Source organism: Garra rufa, chromosome 9 (genome assembly GCF_049309525.1).
Source record: "Garra rufa chromosome 9, GarRuf1.0, whole genome shotgun sequence".
In the NCBI taxonomy this organism is placed as follows: domain Eukaryota; kingdom Metazoa; phylum Chordata; class Actinopteri; order Cypriniformes; family Cyprinidae; genus Garra; species Garra rufa.
The window spans coordinates 24,923,028-24,944,955 of record NC_133369.1 but is presented as its reverse complement, the minus strand read 5'-3'; the positions used below and the strand labels follow the sequence as shown (position 1 = coordinate 24,944,955).

Sequence of the window (21,928 nt, the reverse complement as noted above, 5' to 3'; positions counted from 1 at the left end):
ATAAACTTGCGTTCTAAACTACTTAGAACACTATCTAAGGGGCAGTTCACATGTCGCGTCTTTTGCGCGCTAAAGTTTGTTATTTCAAATGTAGACGCGCGGTATGCGCGCGCATAATGGAAGCGACACTGTTGCGACGCGCTCGCGTTTTCCATGCGTTTTTAGGCGCGACATGTGAACGGCTGCATCGAATGATAACTTGCTGCCATGCTGGATCCATAGTTATAAACAAACTGCTCCGGTGAGTCGCGACGCATAGAAGGCGTCATCGTCTTGCTGCTCCCTCCCCGTTCTGTGATTGGTTCCCTATCTGAGGTGAAAATTTGGTCCATGGTTTCCATGCTACCTTCCAGCGTGAATAAAATCGCGCTGCGCGGAAGGCAGCATGGGGACACCCAGGCTAGGCTTTTCTCACAATTTTGACTTTTTAGTTAACATCTTATAATAAACTATGTTATTGTTTGTTGGTTTGAATGCAAACAGTTATTGTTATAGTACTTGGTTGTTATTCACAATGTGACTTAACATTGTGAATAACAACATATACAGCATAATGCAATGTATACAACAAAGCATTCACCATACTTTATTGGTTTAATTTTGCTCTGTCATCAGCAAAAGTACTTTTTTTTTTTACTTATATTAGCTGCCTACAAATAAAAAAGCATAAAAATGAAACGTCAAGACTATGCTATAGCAAGAAAACCCGAAAATGTCAAAAACAGAGCTTTTTGTGGACGCTTTATGTGTCATTCTCTTGCACAGCCCATTTAGCTCTATTTCAGCCGGCGGTGTTATCTGTGACAGGTGACTTATCAACACACACACACACAGCGCTAACTGAACATTCACAACCCAGACTGAAAAACAAAAAAAGATTTGATTGAGCCCCAGAGCATTCAGCACAAACCAAGAACACTGTCAAATATCTGTAAGACTTTAATAAGCAACCAAATAAAAAAGGCAATATTACAAAGACCATGAAAACATTCAGACAACCAAAATAAAACCGAAAAGCAACGCAAGGCGGTAAAGCATTTAGTAGCATAGATGTGTTTTCTGTGTCCATGAGAGTTCGAGAGAGCGCTGCTCAACAGTTTACAGCACAAACACGTTACAGGCATCAATAAATCACTCAGAATAAAAACAGTTAAAGCACAGGCCATTTAAAGAAAAAAACAAGAGTAAAATCAACTGATATAAAACTCAATAACATTTTACAATATGGTTCAATACGTTTACATGAATGCATTAGGTAACATTTCTTATGCACTAATAAATGCTTATAATAAATGTTATATCATGATACCTAATGCATTAAAAATGCTTGCAAATTGAACCTTATTATAAAGCATTACCAACGCAAAAAAAAACAAAAATTATGTACTGTATCCTTCATGCTCACAACAGTGAAGTACGATACACAAGGATGTGACATCACTGTTTAGCCTTATGTATATCATGTTTATATATTTATACTATATACACAGAAGGGATGATTTGTGACGGCTGACATTAAGGCTTTAAAATGTGTGTGCGTATGTGTTTACCAGGACGGTGGAACATCTAAAGCAGACAACGAGGGACGACGACATCGGGGAGACCGTAACATCCCATATTCACAAATCCACTACTTAAACTGTCTCCCATCGCAGAGGATGCTTCCTTAATATTCTCAAGGCATCCGTTCCTTCATTACGGAATTCCTGAAGGAGACGTGGAGCTGGAAGGTCAGTGCGTTCTCCTCTAATGAGGAGCTAAAACGTTTTGCCTCTCAGTGCACGAATGGCGAAATCACTTCCTCTACTCTCACATTCACTGATTGCTGTCTGACCTTTCAATCAGGATGTAAACTAGGCTGCGGCCTGTTCGGGATCAGAGCGTCAGACTGACCACCCTTTCAAAGGTGAGAACAACTTCTGATCCAGACGTGGCACTGAATCAAGTCGGAAGCCCAGGGAAAACAACACTACGGTACCCACTATGCCCTTTGATGCTCAGGAACAGACAGGGACACTTATAGACTCAAGGGCAGTTGGTTTGACAGATGATTTAGAGGGAGAACGAATATGTGTGTCTGTGTGTGATGTCCAGTTTAAATCACACTGTGTGTACGTGTGCGAGACCCTGAGAGACCGGAGGAATAACTCACTGCCCTCGAGTCAGACACCACTTAACACGCTGACTCACTCTCACACACAAACACACCAGATAGAAAGCTTCCCCATGTGAATGTGTTTCAACTAATCTAGCATTTCAATACTAGATGTAAATAGGTGATATGTGCTCTCAAATAGCCGTGGTTGACATGCGCAACATTCGACCTGGATATCCACCTCGCCCCGTTTCATATTTACAACATTTAGAAGTATAGACTTTTCTTTTTAAGAAAAATAAAATGTGTACATACAGTAGTTTACAATCACCTCACATCGAACAATACGCACGATCGTTCACTCATTCATGAGTTTCTTCATTTTATTTCCTATTAAACAAGGCAGTGTATCTCACCGGCTGACAATAAAACAAGGAAAAAACAGTATGTGGTTTTAACTGCGTTGTCTGAGGAAAGGTATATTTAGCTTTGTGGCCATGGTAATGTAGGTAATGTATTAGGTATCATCAATTTGAACACAGCGTTTATTCATTTTTAACATTGAGTTAATCAACATTAGTTAACGAACAATAGTATATTTTTACATTAACATGAATTTAGATTAATAAATGCTGTGAAAGCTGAAAAGCTGAGTTTTTTGCTCATCAAGGCTTCTAATTTGATTAGAAATACAGAAAAAAAACTGTAATAATGTGAAATGTTTAATGCAATGTAAAATAGTGGTTTTCTATTTTAATATACTTTAAAATATAATTTATTCCTGTGATGCAAAGCTGAATTTTCAGCATTGAAAATTGCAGTCTTTAGTGTCACATGATCCTTCAGAAATCATTCTAATACGCTGATTTATTATCATACAGTTGCCGCTTAATATTTTTTTATTTTGGAAACTGTGACACATTTTTCAGGATTCTTTGACATAAAAACGTTAAAAAAAGAACAGCATTTATTTAAAATTGAAAACTTTAGTACCAAACACGTCATTCAAAGTTTGGGGTCTGTACATTTTTTTCTTTTTCTGTTTGAAAGAAATTAAATACTTTTATTATGCAAGGATGTGCTTAAATGATGGTAAAAGATTTCTATTTTAAATAAATGCTGTTCTTTTGACCTTTTTATTCATCAAAGAATGCTGAAAAAGGTATCACAGGTTCCAAAAAAATATTAAGCAGCACAACCGTTTATAACATTGATAATAAAAGTAATAAATCAGTATATTAGAATGATTTCTGGAGGACCATGTGACACTGAAGACTGCTGAATATTCAGCTTTGCATCACAGAAATAAATTCTACTTTAAAGTGTATTTAAATAAAAAAACTCTTATTTTGAATTGCAATATTTATAATATTTTTTTCTGTATTTTTGATCAAATAGAGCATAAAGAGACAAAAAAAAAAAATAGAAATCTTACTGATGCTAAACTTTTGAGTGGCAGTTTATTTCAATACATTTAGCCAAGTTTTTCCTTTCCGTCAAGGTTTAGAGTTCACTGTGAAAAAGAATGTGACCCTGACTTTTGTACGACTGAATGCATAAGGAAATTGTAAAAGAAAAATGGTAAAAAGCGCTGCCTTGAACTCATCTTTTCTTGGTTTAAATGGATTGTAGGTGAGAACAAACACACCATTCATTAAATGTTTGATTTGATTTGATTAGCCCCGAAAAATCAAATGATGCACTGGTGAGTCATATCACGGGATTCAGATATTGAGTGCTGTATAATGAGTGAACTGTGCACGTCATCTTGAGACGGATGAGCGTGTGAGGATGAATTTACAGGAAGGAAGGCCACGGAGGCGTGGCTAGTCAAATATTAGACATGATTTAGTCTTGATCAAAAGCACTGGGCACGTTTGACTCTTCTTCAAAATCTACACAATACGCAAGGACAGCTTCCATAGAAGATACAGGAAAGTGAGTGAATCAAGTTTGAAACCGGTTTTAGTGTGAACCCATGATTAATAGAAAATAAGAACAAGTTAAAACCATTACAGAACAGCACAGTGGATTTACATATATAACTTCATGTGTGTGCATGTCATATATATATCAACGCAGTGTCAACATCTGCAGTTTCGTATTACTCAGAGCGTGTCACCATGACAACCAGAGCAATAATTAGGAATGGAAGCCTGACAGTTTTGTATTTAGTAGTCTCTATTTATGTCACTCGATCCTTCAATGTTTTAATCTGTGCTATATCCAGCGTATTAATTCATCCATTCATTAACTCAATCCATCCATTAATCCTTCTATCATGGTATTTGATGCCATAATTTGTTTTTACAATAAAATGAATATTCGTTACGAGGAAGAAACTCAATCCTTCTGGAAGAGGATGCTCTTTCTACTCTCCTCTTACACGTAGACTGCAGTCCGAGAAATCACAGAGCCATCCCTTTGGGACTCCATGTCATCATCTATATCGTCGTCATGTGGGCGGAGCTGTAGGATGGGTCCGCCCCCACTGAAATGATCGTATCGCTCGTCCTCTTCTTCCAGCTCATCGAATTTCTTTCTTTCTACCTCGTCCATCTCTCTGCTAAGCAGGATATCCTCTGCTGTGTGAGTGTGTGTGGTCTCGAGGAGAGCCACGCCCCCTGGATGCATGCCCTGATTGGCCGTTTTCTCGTTAAGCCCCACCTCTCCTCTGTAAATGGGCGTGTTGTTGTTTCCGTTGTTTCCGGTGCCATTTTTGCTGGATTTGGCAGATCCAAAGAGGCGGGTAAAGGAGTCGTAGGGAGCACCGGCTGGCTTGCCGGTGCCACGGTAGCCATGCTGTTGGCGGCGGTTATGGAACACCAGGAAGTAGATGAGGACACCTAACAGTACGATGGCCAGAATACACGCGAAGATTACACCTGCGATCACGCCCGCGTTTGAGGGGGGAGGTGGTTGTTCTAGAGACAGAAAGGTTAAAAAAAGAGAGAAAAGAAAGAAGAACAGAATTAGACTAAGTTAGATTCATGAAAAGGAAATGGAAGTCAAATGTTTAAAGACCCAATGAAATCAAAACTACAATGTGCATTATATTTAAAGCCTACATGTTAGCAGACTAAAAATGTGAGCCATGCTGGCAAAATGAGTCGGAATGTGCAGAGTCTAATTTTGAGCTACACGCAAAAGAAGTTAAACAAATTTCAATTTTGGTCAAATTTGATGTTTTCAAAAAAGAAAGTCAACTCTATCGCCTGTACAGCTGTAACTTATAGTAATTTTGTGTCCGATTGCAACAATTCATATATCATTTTAAAGGTATTTCAATGGAGAATGAAAATAAAAATAACTAATTTTTTTAGAATGTGTTATTGCGATTCATTTTGCCAGCATAGGTCACAAATATTGATTACTCCTGTAATAAACAGATTCCTGTCCAATCAAATGCTCTCTAGAATAAAAATGCCCCATGCTTAAAATGATCAATACCAAGTAAGTAGCAAAGCATGACCTTCAAATCAAGTACCAATTCAAGTCCTTCAATATCAGTGGTGTTCTGAAATGGGCAAGTGAAGTCCTAATAAAATGTAAATGCATGTCCCAGTCACACTTTAGGTTAAATTAACATTATTTACACTATAAGAAAACCAAAGCAATGTAAGTGTGTGAGATGCTTACTTACTTTTTTAAAATGACTCTTCCTATTAAAGCCATTATATAGTTCAATCTGACTGATTTATGAACTAAAAATTTGTGTGAATGATTAACCAATCACAGTTGAACATAAGTCATATCACGATGGAGGCATTGCCTCCTCTCACGTGACTCTCCCCCATTCATTCTCAATTACCCCCCACCGAACCCACCGCACGTTTTAGGGAGTCTGTTAAACCTTAATGGTAAATCTCAAAACTCATTAAATCACTGCTGCCCAAGTTCATTCAGTTCGTTCATATGGTGACTCGTTAAATGAGTCCCCCAGAGTATTGTTAAGACCCAAAACAGTGACTCGTTCATTGAAAAGCGTATTTGTTTAGTATGTCCAACTAATAAAACCAGAAACATGAGAGCATGGAGGAGAACAAGAATCTGTTCACTAAATAGATTCATTAAAAACACTGACTCATTCACGCAATAGGAAACACGTGATTTCATGGGATCTTTACGAGAGAGGTGGAAAATTTCCAGTTCCTCACACACAGTCTGTGTAGAAATCCAAATGTGTGTTTATGTTGAATCACGTGAATGCATGTGGGATGGTGACATTTTTGTGCAATTCCTTAAGGGGAACGAGTTTCCATAAGGCCAGTTTGCAGCATTTACACTTACAACTGCACAGTAAAGAAGGAAACACGGCACCAGCATGCAGCCTCACATAAAACAGAAAAGAGAGAATGATGGACAAAGAGACGGATGGCTGCTTGACGGATGGATAGACGGACGGATGAGAGGAAGGAAGCCGTAAGAGAGGAGGCTGGGATTGACAGGGGGAGACAGCAGACAGACGCATCGGCCTTGAAGCCACAAACACACAACAGCGCACAGCTTCTTCCTCAGTGCCCGGCGAAACCGTGTACGAGATGAAATGAGTGTGCGAAGACGTGACTAGCACAGCTGAAAGAGAGCAGTGCATGTGTTAACACCCAAAATAAACAACATCATCATCATCTCCAACTCTTACATTTTTCATTGATTGTCATTGTCGGTTTTTCTGGTGCATCTTGCACAGAAACATCTAACGGCAGAGACAACGCGCACACAATCATGTCTGACTGCCTCAGTCGCCGTGTTCCCGTTAGCCACCCACTGTGGCGTACTTCTCTCTCCCACACATACACCTCTACCTCCCACTGCTTCAGTCAGAGTGAGCGTGTTGTTCTGATCTTCGAGTCAATCTCTCACTGCCTGCCCAAGTCTTCTGAATTATACATGACAGTCTGATCATATAGCGGCCGCACACACACCCACGGATCTACATGGCTTCATTATCGGAAGATTTCACACTCGCAAACAGCCACAAAGGAGTCCTTGCCCGTGCCGAAGCTGCCGTCACAGTGCCAGGATGTTGGCACACAACTGAAATAGCGCTCTGCGCAGTTTTCAGCACGTTGCCATGTGGTTGCTAGGGTGTTCGGAGTGGTTTCTAGAGAAGACAAAGACCAAGAAGTACTGGATTTGTGGGTGGAAAACCTATTAAAGATTTACGTTATTTAAAAAATCCATATTGTTCTATACATATTTTGGACTATGGGAGGCACCGCTATTCCCATTATGTCAAATTGTTGCAATCGAATGGTCAGTCGAATGGCAATAAGAGAAGCGATGTAAGTCTTCACTGCTTTCCTAGCGACAAGAACAGGAGAAAAGAACTCGAAGATGCCTGTTGACAAATAAAAACTTCCTAAAGACCCACGTCTTTATTTTTACCACTTTAGCCCTGATGCCTTTGAGGCTTTTAGTAGACCACAGTTACTGAAAGAAATTAGAAACAGCAGAAATGCCATCCTGACAGGAGGTAAACATGTGAACGCTTGTCATGACTAGGTGGCCACTGAAAGAGTTTCTTAGTGTGGATTTCTCACGAAATCCAGGGTCGTTTTTTCTCCTTTTGGGGAAAAATTGATGGTACGGTATTTGGTGTAAGCCTAATCTGTTCCATAAGAAGTTAAGGAGGCAGCTTTAAGACAGCATTAAGTGAAAAATTCATCTATGCATGTTTCAGTTTTTTTTTTTTTTTTATTTGACCTTGTAATTTTATCTTCACAATGTCCTATCTTGACCTTCCAGTGGATCAATTCATCCAAAAAAAGAAATTCAGTCATTAATTACTCACCCTCGTGTCATTCCAAACCCGTAAGACCTTTGTTCATCTTCTGATCACAAATTAGAATAATTTTGATGAAATCCCAGAGTTTAGACTTTTTGTGCTCAAAGACAACGACTTTCTTCAACAATTTCTTGCCTTCCATGTCAGTCTTAAACGCACGTTTACGAAAATACCGCAATGAATGCATAGAAGAATCACAAGGAAGAGAAGAATTTGTTGAATATAGTTGTTATATTTGTTTTCTTTGTGCACCAAAAGTATTCTTTTAGCTTTATCAAATTACGGTTGAACCACGGATGTCACATGGACGACAGTAATCAACATTTGAAGTGAATCAGAAAAGTTCATCAAGTTGTCCTAAGGCAAGAACAGGTATTTGGTTTTAGGACAGCTTTGATAAAAGGTTTTGATCCACTTCAAATGTTGACTTTACTACCTTTCTGGGCCTTGAAAGTGTCAATTGCGTTGCAGTCTATGCAGGGTCAGAAAGCTCTCAGATTCTGTCAAAAATATCTTAATTTGTGTTCCGAAGATGAACAAAAGTCTCATGTGTTTAGAACGACATGAGGTTCAGTAATTAATGACAGAATTTTAATTTTTGGGTGAACTATCCCTTTAAAAGTGATAAAATTTTGGAAAGACATGGCAGTAACAGTTTTGGAGGAAATATCCCTTCAAGCTTGAGTAACAGTAAAAGTGCTACTGGCTTGTGAACACCACTAATTATATTGTATTACCTCTAATGTAGTCTCTTTATCTTTCTCTAAGCAGTATATTAATAAACGTACATATTAGCTCTCTGAAGGACTCTAAGTGAATGGCTGAGTGGATGAATGAAGCTCACAGAGCTTTCCTAGACAGACAAGAGGGGGGGAAAAAATCTGAATGCCTCACATTCTCTCTTTTCATTTTTTCTGTCACACCATTGGATGAGAGAGAGCAGGACGAGGTAGAGGAGGAGATTTTTCTTCTATGACAGCTGGATGGTGAACATGAGAGAATCTCAAGAGTTGAAAACGAATGATGGAGGAGCAAGAGAGAGAAAAAGAGAGAGAAAGAGAGAGAGAAGTGGGGGTTGAATGTAGGTTAGCCTGAGAGCAACATGAGGCACAGTGTTGAGAAACGATTTGGATTCGTAGCTGGATTCCCAGCTCTGGCTCCAGTGGTGAAGCTACAAAACACGCTCCAAGGAATCTCTGTACCGCTCTCGTGTTTTCAGGAGGAACACCGAGACAAGATCTGTGTGGGCCGACCTTAGTCACCATGGAGATGGTTGCCGGGGGCGAAGACAGCCACGCGACTGAGAAGGTAGTGGCCATTTCATGGCTGTCAAAACGGCTGCACTTAAGCAGAACCACTTCACGGCTAAGCAACACTTCCCGCGGCGCTCCACGGAACATATCTCCTCTTGCACCTGATTCCTACACTACACGCCACAAACACCAACCGAACACAACAAATTTAGTCCGCACAGCCTGGCTTTGCATTACGGGCTTGATTAGCATTTCCCTTCCGCTCTTCCTTTGACAGGAGCATAAGAGGCCGGGAGCTGAAACAGCAGTGACTGACTTATCCTCGCCGAGAGCCTCTTTTGTGAGAAGATGGTCGGAGACGGAGGGTGGGGAGGAGGTTTGGAAGGCACAGAAGTGGTTCAGGCGAACAAAACGAGAGAGTTTGAAGCAAAGAGGATGAAAGTAATGCGAGCGGAAGAGGCGAGGAGAGTGAGAGGATGCACGTGCGTTGGGAGAGCCGTAGGTTCCCAGGGGGGTAGAAATGCCACCAGCTTTCATCCGCTCCACCCTCCTCTCTTGGTTCTGTCTCTTCCTGCTTGTCCTTTTCTCTTGTTTTCACTCGGTGAGAATATGGGAGGAACCAAAAGAGGAGAGAAGGCAAGATGTTGTCAGTTTAGTCAAGTACTTTTTCCAAATGAGCAAAGATCTGCCTTCAAGCCACACGGACACGTATACGCAAGAGAGAGAGAGAGGGAATGGAGGAAGGTAGAAGGCTTTTAAAACCCAAGTTGTGAGAGAAAAGCACCTTTCCTCCACATTACCTAAGAGCTATTAGTCTTGCTCAGCACTAAAGCAGCTCAGTCCCTCCGCAGTCAACCATGTGGATATTTTATTCCATCAGCCTGTCACAGGACATCAGAACGGGCCAGAAAAAGCTAGGAGAGGACAATTTTGCATCCCATGACGACCATCAAACGTACTGCAGGGCTCGCATTAACTGTGAAACTCTGGGACAAGCAGGAGGAGTTTAGCAGGGGTTCACAAATCCAACCCACAACCACCTGAACGCCAGTGATAATATAGTAAAAATTGACTAAGGAAGTATCGTAATGCAATCAAAAAAAAAAAAGAAAAGAAAAAGAATGCCTAAAATTGAATGATTTTGCCATTAAAGACCAGATGGATCAAATGGATGGATGAAAATGTGATGGGGGAAAAAAAAACAACAATTGGAATTGCCCACTGTTGTTTTGTTTTTTTAAAGAAATTAATATTGACTATATTTAAATACCTAATATTTCTCCTTTAAGGATGCAGTAAATTCATCACAAGTGTTACAAAGATTTCTATTTCAAATTAATTAATACATTTTTTCAACTTTCTATTCACCAAAGGATCATAAAAAATACATATCATGAAAATATTAAACAGATGTTTTTTTAACATGGTTAATAAAACGTTACTTGTTCAGCAAATCAGCATATTAAATTGATTTCTAAAGGAACGTGGCACTGAAGATTGAAGTAATGTCTGCTCAAAATTCAGTTTTTCCATTACTGGAATAAATTAAATTATAAATGAATACTAATTTAACTATATTACTATTTTTACTGTATTTTTGATTAAATAAATGGGACATCGATGAGCATAAAAGAACTTTCAAAGGCATTAAAAAAAATTACCAACCCAATGTGTGAAAATAAACTATTTAAACAACATAAATTGTGACCCTGGACCACAAAACCTTGAGTAGCACGGGTATACTTGTAGCAACAGCCCAAAATATATTGTATGGGTCAAAATATATATAAAAAAAAAATATTACTTTTCTTTTATGCCAAATATCATTATGATATTAAGTAAAGATCATGTTCCATGACGATATTTTGTAGATTTCCTACTATAAATATTTACAGACTTAATTTTTGATTAGTAATATAGTGCATAAGAACTTAATTTGGACAACTTTAAAGGCGGTTTTCTCAGTATTTTGATATTTTTTACAACCTCTGATTCCAGATTTTCAAATAGTTGTATCAGCCAAATATTGTCCTATCCTAACAAACCACTTATGACTTTTCTTTTGCCTTTACAGCATGCTTTAAGTGATGCTATATCTTTAAAATATGAACAAATTTTTGACATTTTTGTGAAAACAAGAAAAAAAAAAAACTCTGGCTTAAACAGAAAACTGTCAAAATGCTGCTTAACACCACCCAAATACAGCTGCACTCAACCCCACCCAAACAGTCACATCTCCAATCACAAAAACACACACGCTCCTCTCTTTAGAAAGCATCCTTCAGAATTCTATGAAAAATGTGTGACGCATTTTCAGACATGTTTTTCCAGATCAAGAAAGTCTCAGACTAAAGTAAAATGTGCCACCAGAGAGTCAGGAACAGCTGAAGGCTGAGGGATGACAGTGCATGCGGGGTGATCTTGAGGACAAATAGAGTGACGAACAAAACACACACAGACAAGGAAAGAGCCAGCAAACTGCCTTATGTCTGAACTGTAACCCCTTGCTTGTCTGAAATTAGGTCTGATTTTTACAACTACTGCCCTGTAGTCACCTCACACTAGCCACAGTGGAAAATGTGAGGAACCTGTAATCAAATACTATACAGACAGACTCACCCCTCACGAAGACGGTGATCTGTTCTCTGCCGTATCCCAAACTGTTTTTGACCTCGCAGATGAAGGTGGTGTTGATGGTGTCATCCACCTTCTGCACAAAGAGACGGTTTTCATCCACCCGCACTGTTTCAGGCATCAGTCCGGACAAACTGAGGGACAAAATACACACAACATCAGCAGAGTGTTTCTGAAACAAAGCTTAAAAGACCTACAGATTATCAGCATCATCTGTACGATTTTTTAAGTATTTTACAATTGCTGTTTGTCAGACTGTATGACATGATCCCAATGAGATTTTTGAGTAAATGCCATGGCACACTGCGAGACATCAATGATATGCCGCGTAGCCAAGACTTTGGTCCCAATCATCCAGCTGACTTTCAAAAGAGCCATCAAACTGCACACTAAATTACTGACACTGCCAAAACTTTGTTGAAAACCAAGATTGTCTGCATAGGCCAGGGATGACCAATCCTGCTCCTGGAGGGCCAATAGCTGGGTTTCCATCCAAACTTATGTGCAAAATTAGAAGATCACATAAAACATTGGCGAATAAGCACCATTTCCAACGTGTCAAAGAGACGAAAGTCACTTCCTGATAAACTGGCACTAAATATAACTAAGAAAAGTCGAAAAGGCAATGAATATAATAATTTCTATATATAATTGATTTCTTGTGCCTCAGAGCGAACAGACAAAACTATAAATGTGGTCATTATTAATGTGGTCAGTGGTTTGGGAACACAGTCGTGTAAGACAGTTCTGGAAGCCAATTATTCAGAAATACTTTGATGACAGCCCTTTCTCAGGTATTTAGGAATGACCATAACATTTCGATCCGCCGATTAGTCAAGTTATGCCGTTCCATAGCGCAAAGTCAGTTAACTTTTTTGATGCGCATTGAGGAAATTATTTGCAAAATGCATTTTCATTTCCCTTTATCGCACCAGTCAAAAAACATTTTCGCGAATTGAGGGATTTCATTTAATTTTAATGCGATACTTCAAAATGCGCATAAAATAACAGGGTGATGGAAACCAGGGTCAAAAATTAACTTTACCATTGCCATATTTGCCCCCAGGAATTGACTTCCACAAGACACAATATCTTATGTCATTTTGCTTACCTAGGAAATTCATCTTAATGTAAAGGTTTTTAAATATTTAGACTAGAAACGAGACAAAAATACTAAGTAAGAGAAGCCTTTTTTTTTGCAGGGTGAGAGAATTTGTGAGCGTGCACACTCATCAACAGCTCTGGCGTTTTCAGCGCTGAGTGATCTGAGTAAGAGCCCCTGATTGGCCAATGCATTCCTAAGTTCAACAGAAGTGCGTTTGATTGGTTATAAGGCTCAACGCTGCACTAAACAGCGCGTAAAAACGATCTGATGCAGTGTAAGTGAATCTTAATGTAATTATGCGAATTGTCCCTTTTCATTCATTTTCGCATTTGATTTTAAATCGCGACAGCTGTAATACCTTTTTTAATTTTGCAGGGGTATTTTTTGCCCCTTTGTCTTGAATTTATAGAGCATTTTTGTTCATTTTGGTGGCATTTTGCCCTTGTTAGTTTCCGACCCTGATGGAAACATAGCATAGAAACAAGTTTAGCAGAGTTTAACTTCAGTCTGCCCCAAAACATTTGCCTGGAAGCTTTTAGTAATCTTGAAGACTTAGATTAGCTGGTTCAGGTGGGTTTAATTCAAACTGGAGCTAAACTCAGCTGAAAGGCAGCCCTTCAGAAACAGGACTGCACAATGTGGAACACACCTGAACCAGTCAATGAAGGTCTTCAGGAACACTTGAAACTTGCTGGTAGTTGTTCTAGAGCTAAACTATGCAGGAACTAGTGCCTCAGTGAGCAAGATTTGACAACCCTGCATGAAGCAGTCAAAGACTGGACATTTTGCCCTATGAAGTCTTTTGCAAAATTCTACAGAGTGAACCTGGCTTAAAGGGATAGTTCACCCAAAAAAAGAAAATCCTGTCATTAATTACTCACCCTCATGTTGTTCCAAACCCGTAAGGCCTTTGTTCATCTTTGGAACACAAATTAAGATATTTTTGATGAAATTCAAGAGCTGACCGTCCATAGACAGCAAGTGATCTACCATGTTCAAGGCCCAGAAAGGTACCAAGAAAATCAATAAATTGGCCATGTGACATCAGTGGTTCAACCGTAATTTTATGAAGCTACAAGAACGCTTTTTGTGTGCAAAAAAACCCCAAAACAAATATAACGACTTCATTCAATGAAAATGAATGAAGGTTTTATGGTTTGGGACGACATGAGGTTGAGTAATTAATGGCAGAATTTTCATTTTTGGGTAAACTGTACCTAAGACTAAGACTAAACAGAACTGAAAAGAAAAAAAGAAATGCTTACGCTTTCCAGGTGACGGTGGTGGGGATGGGGTTTCCATCTGCCTGACACGTCAAATATGCACTTGTCCGACCCCTGTACCAGTTGTTATCGTACCCAATGATCTGCACTCGGGGAGGATCTGACAGAGAGAAAAAAACAGAGTAAATAGGTGGATCCAACAACTAGCCTTTATGAATGACTTTAGCCTTGAGCTATTGAAGTCTTGGACAAATTGAACACTGATATGGTCTATCAGCTGACTCTATTGACCCTTAGCTTGTGTTTCTGGTCCAAGCAGCACTGTAAAGCCTCAGGCTAATTTGCTTGATGGCCGTTACTAATGTCTGGCATACTGTGTAGACACATTACCGGCCTGGACCAATACAGACATGACTCACTAAAGCAATTCTCAGCTATAGCAACAGGGACTGCTTAGCATAACAGCATTAGGATCAGTAGTTTCTGGTGTAGGTTCTGAATCTTACATTCAACGACGAGTTTCATCGGGAAGGTCTCGGGTTGGGTCATGGTACGGTGTGAGACGATGCAGCTGATGTCTTTGCCATTATCCGATGGTTGCGGGGCCAGCATGTAGGTACTCTGGATGGAGACTGTGTTATCCGCATTTTCTGTTGTGATCGGTGTCGTCACGTTTCCGTTAAGCACCGTGGACCAAGAAATGGTCGCTGCCGGACGGCCATTGGATGATTCACAGCGTGCCACGATGACTGGGGTTTTGCCGGCGGTAACTGTGACAGTTGTAGCTGTGTTCTTCGGTTTAGCTGTGGGAAAGAGAGAGAGTCTGACCTTTATTTGATGCTATAATGTAAGGGAAGATGAGAGGAGGAGGGGAGGAAGTGGAGACGGAAAGATCACAGCCCGACTTGTCCTGCCACACGCTAGCACAGCGCTCACATTGTACTCACGTTTCGCTCTGAGAAAGACATCAAAGAGAGGGAAAGGAGAAAAGCAAGGGAGACGGGGAACGACAGGGAAGCGACGGCCTCTCAGCATGATAAGCAGGAAGATCAATAGCAGGGAGAGAGAGGAGGGAGGGGGCGAGCGAGCGAGAGCCCGGCCAAGGTTACTGCCACATTTCACACACATTAACAGCAGCACAATTGATCTGACAATACCATTTATAAATCCCCTTTAAGCCCACAAACGGACACAGACGTGAGCGTGAGTATGCGTACACACACATACTTCTTAAAAAAGACTAAGGCTGCAACTGACCAATATTTTGATAATGATCCAAGCTGTCACTTGCCGTTTAAAGTCCCCCCAACCAGAAAATTGAAAAATGAAAATTTTTTACAATTTTGATTATTCAATTATTCAAAGAGCCATTTCCCCCAGTATTTTATTTAAAATAAGGCTGGCACTTAGTTCTGCAAAAAAAAAAAAAAAAAAAAAAAAAAAATCAGATACAAAAATGTTTAATTATCCTTTTGATTTTGTTTTTTTAAAGGATTACTCCCCTTCCAAAATAAAAGTTTCCTGATAATTTACTCACCCCCATTTCAAATCCTCGCAACGCAAACACAAATACGGAAACGCTGCAAACAAAAAAAGCGCTGCAAACACACAAACGCGCTGCAAACACAAAAAAAGCGCTGCAAACACAAAAAAAAAGCGCTGCAAACACAAAAACGCGCTGCAAACACACGAACGCGCTGCAAATAGCGCGGAGCACAACGGAAATGTTTCAGGGGGACCTCAAAAAGTGACGAACCCATCTGGGACCCGATTATTTGTTCAGCGGCTGTTGGTCAGAGCAGAGGTGTTGTCCGTGAACTAAAAGGTGATAGTTCCTCTAGTGATGTGACGTCTGACACCGAAGCTTTGAAGTATGTATCAAAAAAACGAAACATCTCATAGTGAAGCACTGTACCGGAGCTTGATTCGTTTTGCCATAACCACGTGACCTGTGACGCCCGAAGCTTCGTTTTCTCACACAACCACATGACTGCTTCATATTCTGATTCAAATAACACAAACCCCTTGCACAGGTTTCAAGTGTCATTCACTTTTTGTTAAGAATAAATCATAATACGAATAAATATGTACATGTGTAGTTTTTTGCATGTTAATTTTGTAGTTATCCTTGCTTCACAAGCACTTTTAATTAATAATACTATTAGTCAAAAGTATTCTTAATTTATTTTTAACATATATGCCTACATGAACCATGCTTATGCTTGTATAATTTTATAAAAAAATTATTTACAGATTAATTAAATTAAATAAAATTAAATTTTTTTTTTTTTCTGACGGCTTCGTAGTACAAATTGATGTATTTGATGAAACTGTCCAAAATCGCTTTGAGATCTGGGACGCGAAAGCAACTTTTCCCACCTTTGACCACAAGATGTTGTTAGTGTGCAACGTGTTGAAAAGCTTCGATTAATGAACCTTTTTATGATACAGTTGAGGGGAAAGCCTCGGTGCTTCGAAAAGCTTCATTTTCCCATCACCAAGTTCATCTTTATCACCTTTTAGTTCACGGACAACACCTCTGCTCTGACCAACAGCCACTGAACAAATAACCAGGTCCCAGATGGGTTTGTCACTTTTTGAGGTCCCCTGAAACATTTCTGTTGTGCTCTGTGCTATTTGCAGCGCTTTTTTTTTGTTTGCTGCGCTTTTTTTGTGTTTGCTGCACGTTCATGTGTTTGCTGCGCTTTTTTTGTGTTTGCAGCGCGTTTCGGTATTTGTGTTTGCGTTGCGAGGATTTGCAGCGCCTGTGTTGTCAAACTGACGATGTTTTTTTTTTTTATTTGTTGTCGTTTTTTTCTGCATGTGTTTTCTTAAGTTGCAGTGTGTTGAGCTCTCTCGGGCACCGTATTTTTCTCCATATAGTGGACTTCAATGGTGCTCAACGGACTGAAGGTTAAAAACGCAGTTTCATTGCCGCTTTAAAGGGCTCTACAAGATCCCAGACGAGGAATTAGGGTCTTATCTAGCGAAATGATCTGTCATTATCTTAAGGGTTAGGGTAAGTTAGGGTAAGTCGAAGCACTCTCATCTCATTTTCTCCTCCAACATCAAAATCATCTGACCCAGTGTTTACAAAGTGAACGTGCAAGGAGGGTCAAACACTTACATTTACAAAAAAAGGTAAAACAGCAATGTAGGACGATTTTGAAGTTGGAGGAGAAAATGAGTACCCGAGTGCAGAGTACGCATGTGCATTGCAAAGCTAGACAAGAGGAGCATTTGTGGTTAAAAAGTGTATAAATATAATTTTTTTAAGAAAATGACAGATCGTTTTGCTAGATAAGACCCTTATTTCTCGGCTGGGATCGTGTAGAGCTGCATCGAAACTGAATTTTTAACCTTTAATCTGTTGAGCACCATTGAAGTCCACTGTATGGAGAAAAATCGTGTAATGTTTTCCTCAAAAACCTTAAATTCTTTGCGACTGAAGATAGAAAGATGGATGTTTTTGGCTGTTTTTAAAAACCTTTGAATAACTGGATATAAAAAAATACAGTCATCCTTGTTTTTATTAAAAAACGGTTCTGTCAACTTTCTTGTTATCCAACAAACAACGTGCAATATATATATAAACCTATATATATATATATATATATGAACCTGGACCAGAAAACCAGTCATAAGAGTAAAATTTTTTTTAAATTGAGAATGTATGGTTTGTTAGGATATGACAATATTTGGCTGAGATACAACTATTTTAAAATCTGGAATCTGAGGGTGCAAAAAAAAATTTAATACTGAGAAAATCACCTTTACCGTTGTCCAAAGTTGTGTAGATTTAGCAAAGCATTATTACTAATCAAAAATTAAGTTTTGATTTATTTACAGTAGGAAATTTACAAAATATCTTAATGGAACATGACTTTTAATATCCTAACGATAATATTGACCCATAGAAGGTATTTTTGGCTATTGCTACAAATATGCCCATGCTACTTAAGACTGGTTTTTGTGGTCCAGGGTCACAAATGCATATACATTTTATTACTTATCCACTGATAATAACATTTGTTGTTTATCATTTTCTTTATAATTTTTTTAACGATTTTATCGACTAGTTGACGATTTTTCTTTTCCTCCTGCACACACAAACACATACTCACCCAGCATGACCAGTGAAGAGACTCCCTGTTCATTGCCAGTGGGGTATGTGGCATATTCACAGATATATCGGCCCTCATCTGTCATCTTCACATCTGTGATCTGAATGGATGGGTTCTCCAAAGTGGGTGGATCTGTTATAAATCGGACACGTCCTGTTAGAGGGGATTTTGTTGGGTAATTAACCCCAAAATGTGGATGGAATACTGCGATGTTGGTTCGCTCAGCATCAGTCCGTTCAAAGATCCATGACACCTGCATACCAAAAGGAAACAAATCCAAAAAAATTCAGATGATGACCAACTAATGAACACGCTTTTTTTTTTTTTTTTTTTTTTTATACAAACACTTAACAGCTTTACTTTAAACTGATTACATACCTGAGTGAGCTGGGTATCGCCTGGGTTCGGAAACTGGCATCGCATTGTCACTGTCTGACCAGGATATGACACGACTTCTTGGTCCACCCTCACACGCTGAGCCAACGCTCCTGGAAAGAGAACGAGAAAAGGCCATGAGAACAGGAAACGACCTTCACTTCTGTCCGGCTAAATTCAGGTGACCCGCGAGCACCTTGCTGAACGCGGCAGAGAGAAATTCAGCACGTACCAGCGCAGTCTAGGAGTTCAGGGATGGCGAAGTAAGAAATGATAAATGAGGTTACAACAAAACAGCAAGTAGGCCAATGTTTCTGATCTCAGCAAGGGTGTGAGAGGGTGCGAATCTAAATGTGAATGTGTGTGTGCAAGCGTGTGTGAAGGTATCTATGGAAAAAAAAAACATTCAGCTCGCTCTCCACACAAAGCATTTATCATCCACCACAACCCTGACAGAACACATTCAACCAGTGCACGAGTGTGTATGTGTGTGTGCATATCAGTGGGGGTTTAAAGTGGTAAAGAAGTGAAAACTGCACACAAAACACAGTTAAGTATCATGGGAGCAGTGTATATGTCAGAGCTTTGGTGCAGACCTGCAAGTTTGAACCCGACTCGCAACATTTTCCAATTCCATTCTCCCCATAATTTCCTGTGCTTTCTCTACAGTGGCCTTATAAAAGTGGCAAATCTAATGCATAGAGGTGTTGCCACATTAACAGTTTTTGCAGTCAAAATACACGAAATTTCAAAAATCTGTGCAGTCTGTAGGGCCCTATGATTTCCGAATTGCAGAATCCAGTCATAAAAATGAAATTCACTGAATAACTCATGGATTTTGCCAAATTTCATCAGTACACTTAAATCAAAACGTGATATGGACTAATGTCTGTGAAAACGACTATTTTAAAAGGAATCATGTTCTGCGTGTCTCTGTGTGAATGAATGGCGCAGACGCGCTATTTCATTTACTACACACATACTGAAGCACGCTTGACACTTGCTGTGTTTTCAACCTCTGCCGCCACAACATGAGTACATGAACTCAAACAATCTGCTAGGATTTTTTAGTAGATGTCGCAGTTACATCACTTGCAGCTGTGCGTGCATTGTGGTGGCAGAAAAACACTGGCGACAAGTGGAGGAAAACGGGTGCAATCCATGGAATAAGAAAAATATATATATGGTTGTGTCTTTGGATGTCAGAAACGAAATGCAAATCATATAGAATAATGTAGTCAAAGACGCCATTTGAGGCAAAACATTTAAAAGGACAGACTATAGATGAAACCTGCTATGATTACTCTACTTTTAAAGTCTACTTTTAAAGTACTCTACTTTCTAGAGCTTTAAATCTTTAGAATGTATCTTAATTTATTTTGTTAAGAAAGACTCATTTTTATTGGCGCGTTGGCCTATTTATATTCCTATTGGTGATTGTGGAGAGAGGCGGCCGCATTCGTTTGTTTTCAATAATGTCGGGCTGTAAACGGGTTCGGGCTTTTAAAAAGCTGTCAGTCTCGGGCTCGGGCCTTGTTGGGCCTAACTTTTAAGGCCCGATTACAGCTCTACTACTTTCCTCGTAAATGCAAGTTTATATCTCCTAGTTCGGATGTTATCACTCGTTTTACCTCAACAATAGTGAGTTTATCAGTTCTGAGAGAAAAAAAGCCAGAAGTGTGGGATACAAACTCGTGATTCTGAGCTGAGTGAAAAAAAGAGAATGACGAGTTGATTTTTCTTATCAGAGTTGTGAGATAAAAGTATTAAAGAATTATTTATAAAGGAATATTTAACAAAAATATTAGAATTTTTTAAAATAATTTATTTATCAGAAAAAAAATACACAACAGCATTTCTGAGGGAAAAATAATAATAATAATAATATATATATATATATATATATATATATATATATATATATATATATATATATATAAGGGGTGTGCAAAGCAGCCGGTATTTGTATCTGTATTTGTATTTGTTGAGGGGGGGGGAAAGTATTTGTATTTGTATTTGTATTTGTATTCGAGTAAAATTCAAAATAAGTGTAAAAATCCTTTTTTTTTGTGCGCTTAACTTTTAATTTACGTTATAGTGTAAGTATTTTGTAATTATATCCATTATAATAATTATTGATATGCAATATTGGTTAATGTTTTTGAATATGTAACAAGGAACGTCATTGAAGAAAAAAAACATGACAACCATTACCTCATCCATGGTTAAACCAACTAATAAAATGCCATTATGAACATTATGAACCCCACCACCACCAGTCCTTGTTGGAGGATGCTGAACAGACAGAATTAAAATAAAAATAAAAATGTTCTTCTTCTGAAAGAACTTCTTTCTTGTGGCGTCTGCCGTTGCTAAGCAACCATGAACTGATCTCTCAATGACGACTCGGAAGTTTCAGCAATTCATAAATGGATTTCCAGCATTAAAAATCGCTTGCATTAGCTTTGCAATTAAATGTCTTTAAAAATGGTTATTCATGTACAGATATGATCAGCTGTTCCTCCAACTTGGCTGTTTTTTCAACGGTATAAGGGAAAGGGTGAAGCTGATTTGTTGGTTCTTGTCATATGACCTGCGTGCGCATGTTGCATTCTGAAAAGTTGAGATGTATTTATCCAAAGATTATAGAATATAATGTCGATGCGGCGCGGACGCGGACGCGCCTGGAAAAAACGAGCGCGTAGCACCGTGTGAGCGTTGCTTTCATTATGAGCGTGCATACCGCGCTTCTACATTTGAAATAAGGACGAACTTTAGCGCGTATTTGAACGGCCCCTAATAGAATAATCTCCCGATCAAAACTCTGCTTCCCAAAGTTATAAACCCAGTTAAGGTACAGAAATATATTCATCAAAAATAGTGACGCAGTGAAGTCTTTTTTCACCCAGCCGAGTCTTCTCTGTTGCTGTGTGGAGCAGCCTGTGTCAGTCACCTCTTTTAACAGTTACACTGACTGCGGTCTCCTGAGGAAACGCAGCTTTTTTGATAGAAAGTTTTTCTTGTTCCCGAATACAAATATTTGTTAAGGTATTTGTTCGAAATAAGTATTCGTTAAAAACACGCTATTTGTGCCTTTCCGAATACCGTATTCGGGTTCGGCTCCACCCCTAATATATATATACAGGGGTTGGACAAAAAAACTGAAACACCTGGTTTTAGACCACAGTTAGTATGGTGTTGGGCCTCCTTTTTTTGGCCAATAGAGCATTTCGTCTTTGGAATTGTCATATACAAGTCCTGCACAGTTGCCAAAGGCATTTTGAGCCATTCTCCTCTTGCAGATCAGGGGTCAGGTCACTACATGATACTG

The 21,928-nt window shown here is 39.1% G+C and overlaps 1 protein-coding gene across 2 annotated transcripts in view; it reads right to left on the bottom strand.

The window, feature by feature from the left end:
* Nucleotides 1-21,928, bottom strand: part of LOC141342768 (nectin-2) — a 112,859-nt gene that overhangs the window by 50,940 nt on the left and 39,991 nt on the right. The window contains exons 2-7 of one of the 2 annotated variants that reach the window (XM_073847297.1): nt 18,601-18,710; nt 18,223-18,475; nt 14,605-14,901; nt 14,141-14,258; nt 11,756-11,904; nt 922-5,019 (exon numbers count right to left, since the gene is read on the bottom strand). In XM_073847297.1, the coding sequence (XP_073703398.1) occupies nt 4,478-5,019; nt 11,756-11,904; nt 14,141-14,258; nt 14,605-14,901; nt 18,223-18,475; nt 18,601-18,710 (1,469 nt within the window). In that variant the 3' untranslated portion in view covers nt 922-4,477. Of the gene's footprint in view, nt 1-921; nt 5,020-11,755; nt 11,905-14,140; nt 14,259-14,604; nt 14,902-18,222; nt 18,476-18,600; nt 18,711-21,928 lie in introns of those variants that run through there. The other variant, XM_073847299.1, reaches the window with a different exon arrangement.